The sequence below is a fragment of the Myotis davidii genome, unplaced genomic scaffold (genome assembly GCF_000327345.1).
Source record: "Myotis davidii unplaced genomic scaffold, ASM32734v1 scaffold424, whole genome shotgun sequence".
Taxonomy (NCBI): domain Eukaryota; kingdom Metazoa; phylum Chordata; class Mammalia; order Chiroptera; family Vespertilionidae; genus Myotis; species Myotis davidii.
In genome coordinates this window covers 4,535,570-4,538,869 of record NW_006295827.1, presented here as the reverse complement: position 1 = coordinate 4,538,869, position 3,300 = coordinate 4,535,570, and the positions used below count along the sequence as shown (strand labels likewise).

General features: G+C 35.1%; 1 protein-coding gene across 12 annotated transcripts in view; it reads left to right on the top strand.

Moving 5' to 3' along the window:
* Positions 1-3,300, top strand: part of GTF2I (general transcription factor IIi) — a 96,084-nt gene that overhangs the window by 5,588 nt on the left and 87,196 nt on the right. For all 12 annotated transcript variants that reach the window (XM_006770866.2, XM_006770862.2, XM_006770864.2 and 9 more), the window contains exon 2: positions 1,460-1,598. In XM_006770866.2, coding sequence (XP_006770929.1) covers positions 1,460-1,598 — 139 coding nt within the window. The remainder of the gene's footprint in view (positions 1-1,459; positions 1,599-3,300) is intronic.

Below are 3,300 nucleotides of genomic sequence, written 5' to 3'. Positions count from 1 at the left end.
TGTATGTATATGTTACTCTATTTCTTCTTTTCATTACAGCAGTCCCTTTAGCATTTCTTGTAATGCTGGCTTGGTGGTGATGTGCTCCGTTAGCCTTTTTATGTGTCTGGGAAGCTCTTTATTTGACCGTCTATTTTGAATCATAGCCTTGCTGGATATAGTAATCTTGGTCTCAGATCCTTGCTTTCCATTACCTTTGAGTACTTCAGGCCATTCCCTTCTGGCCTGTGGAGTTTCTGATGAGAAATTGTTTGCCTATAGACTGAAGGGTCCTGGGTTCGATTCCCGTCAAGGACACATGCCTGGATTGTGGGCTCAATCCCCAAGAAGGGGGCATGTAGGACGTAGCCGATCAATGATTCTCTTCATCATTGATGTTTCTATCTCTCTCTCCCTCTCTCTTTCTCTCTGAAATCAGTAAAAATGTATTTTTAAAAATACACATAAAGATTTTGAATATTGTTTCAGTGTTATTTTTAAGTGTGCTAATTGGAATCAGGAACATTTTCAATAAGGTTAACATGAAATGAATTATTGTATATCTATAAAATAGAATATTATGTTATATACTCTAAGATTTTAAATAATATTTAATCTCTTAGGAATATACGTAGTAAACATCATTCTTAGTAATAAGCATCACACCTAAAAGTTATCCCAGTTGTGTATATATATGGAGAAACTTCTCGAGGTGGGATTATGTAGTGGGTGTTATGCTATGGCTTCCAGACCCTTCTGTAGGACTAAAGGCACCAATCACCCCAGCTGCGTGCATGTTAGAAGATCCCTTACCCAAGATCTCTCCCCTTCTTTGGGAAGGACCATTCCAGCTCCAGAGCTCCCCTGATGCAGGTGCTGAATCCTGCTCCCCTCACCCTTCACAGATGTTATTATTGAGAGTACTCTCCAGTAAGTCTGTGTGCATATCTGAGTCCTCTTTTGGGGGGTGGGGGTGGGGATTCGGCCTTTAACAGATTCCAAGAGGTCTTTGCCCTTTGTCTTATAAATTTTGTGTTTTCTTCTGTTTAAAATCAGGGTTAAAAACAAAAAAGAGAAGTACCTTAAAAAATGGGGACTTGTTTTTGTGTATAACTTTAAGACCAGAAGCTAGGAACTTTATGTTTCTAGATTATATATTAAGACAGATTAAGTGATAAGGTGTTTTTTTTAGAATATATTTTTTATTGATAATTATAAAGAGGAAGGGAGAGGGAGAAAAAGACAGAAACATCAATGATGAGAATCATTGACCAGCTGCCTCCTGCACGCCCCCCCCTACGGGGCATCAAGGCTGCAACCTGGGCATATGCCCTTACCGGGAATTGAACCATGGCCTTCTGGTTCATAGGTCCACACACCTGAACCCTGAGCCAAGCCAGGTGATGAGATTTTTTATTCATCCAGCAGAAACATGTTTTTAATTATATCTGTATGTAACACTTCATTGTTTCTATCTCAGTGTAAAGAACTGGCCAAGTCCAAGGCAGAAGTGGCCTGTATTGCAGTGTACGAAACAGATGTGTTTGTTGTTGGAACGGAGAGAGGACGTGCTTTTGTCAACACCAGAAAGGATTTTCAGAAAGATTTTGTGAAATACTGTGAGTATTGTATTTTCATCTTTTGTGTTTCATAAATATTAAACCTAAATATTTATGCATTAACACATGTGGTATTTTAAAGCAGAATGAGATTTATACTAAAAAAATACTTTCTGAAATGTCCATGGAGACATTTCAAAGGCTCAAAACAAATCACTGACATGGAAATATATAAGGGTAAATACTGAAGAGTTTAAGAAAATGGCTAATTATACTCTGCTCCTAGCAAGGCATTACTCTGAATTGGTGAAACAGATTAAAGAGAAGGTAAATTTTGAATTGAGTGAAAGTTCTTACTCACATAAGGAGTTCTTTTCTTGATAGATAATAGGCGTGTTGAAAACAAGTCTGTGCATTAGTTTTTTGTAAGCATGATGCAAAGTTAAACAGGTCTCCTCAACTCCCTCAATGGAATCAACTTCTCAGTTTTCATTGAGTTCTGTGATCCTCCAATTGGGAGTTCATCCAGTTGGTAAACTTACTTGACACTGGAACTGGTGCAGTAGAGAAATTCACTGTAGGGTATTTATACATCTATGGCCTTTTACAGTATGACAATTTTGTATCTGTGTTTAACCTAGCACTGTCCAGAGATTTTTTTAAAAAAATATATATTCTATTGATTTTTTACAGAGAGGAAGGGGGGCGTGGATAGAGAGTTAGATCAATGAGAGAGAAACATCGATCAGCTGCCTCCTGCACGCCCCCTACTGGGGATGTGCCTGAAACCAAGGTACATGCCCTTGACCAGAATCGAACCTGGGACCCGTGAGTCTGCAGGCCGACTTTTGAGCCAAACCGGTTAGGGCTGTCCATAGATTTTATATTAATTCTGTGATACAGCATTTTTTTTTAAACACAGAAAGAAAACAACAATGGTCAGTATATTTATCTATATTGGCATGTAAGATAAATGTTTTTAAGATCCAAATTTAAATTTCCATTATCAACTTAGATTAGGTTTCTTAATTCATTAATTTCATTTCTTGTGTTTTTAGTCCTTTTTAAAAAAGTGTATTTTTTCCCCTTCGCTATATGCCTTCCTCCCCACCCAGCTATGATCATTTAAATTGAATAGTGGTGTAATTTGGCAACACTGCTAACAGAATACAAATTTTGTGATAATGTTCATTACAACAATATAGCTCATAATTCTGCTGAAATGAAAGCAAGAAAAAGAAACTATGGAATAAACATAATAATTTACAAATTACATATGTTTTTATTTTATTACGCTTCCAAACATAACTAATCCATCATTATAACATCCAGATGTGCAATAATAACAACTGAATTTAGTTGTCTTTGATATTTTGCTGACTTCAGCTGTATAAAAATCAGGGTTTTACATGTTTTTTCCTCAGTTTGTTTTATTTCAAGAAAAAAGATTTAAAATATAATGTACCTGGAATAAGCCTTAATATTTCAAGAAAAACGATCTTAAATATAATAATATTTCATGCAATAAACATTAATATCTCAAGAAAAATGATTTTAAATATGATAATGTTACATGCAATAAACACCAATTATTCAAGAAAAATGATCTTACATACAATAATATTACATGGAATAACATTAATATTTTGAGAATAAAAGGATTTTAAGTATAATAATATTACCAAAACTGTACTAACATAGTATGATATCACAAAAGTTGTAGGAAATATTAAAAATCTGCAAATAACAGAATTACTTCTAT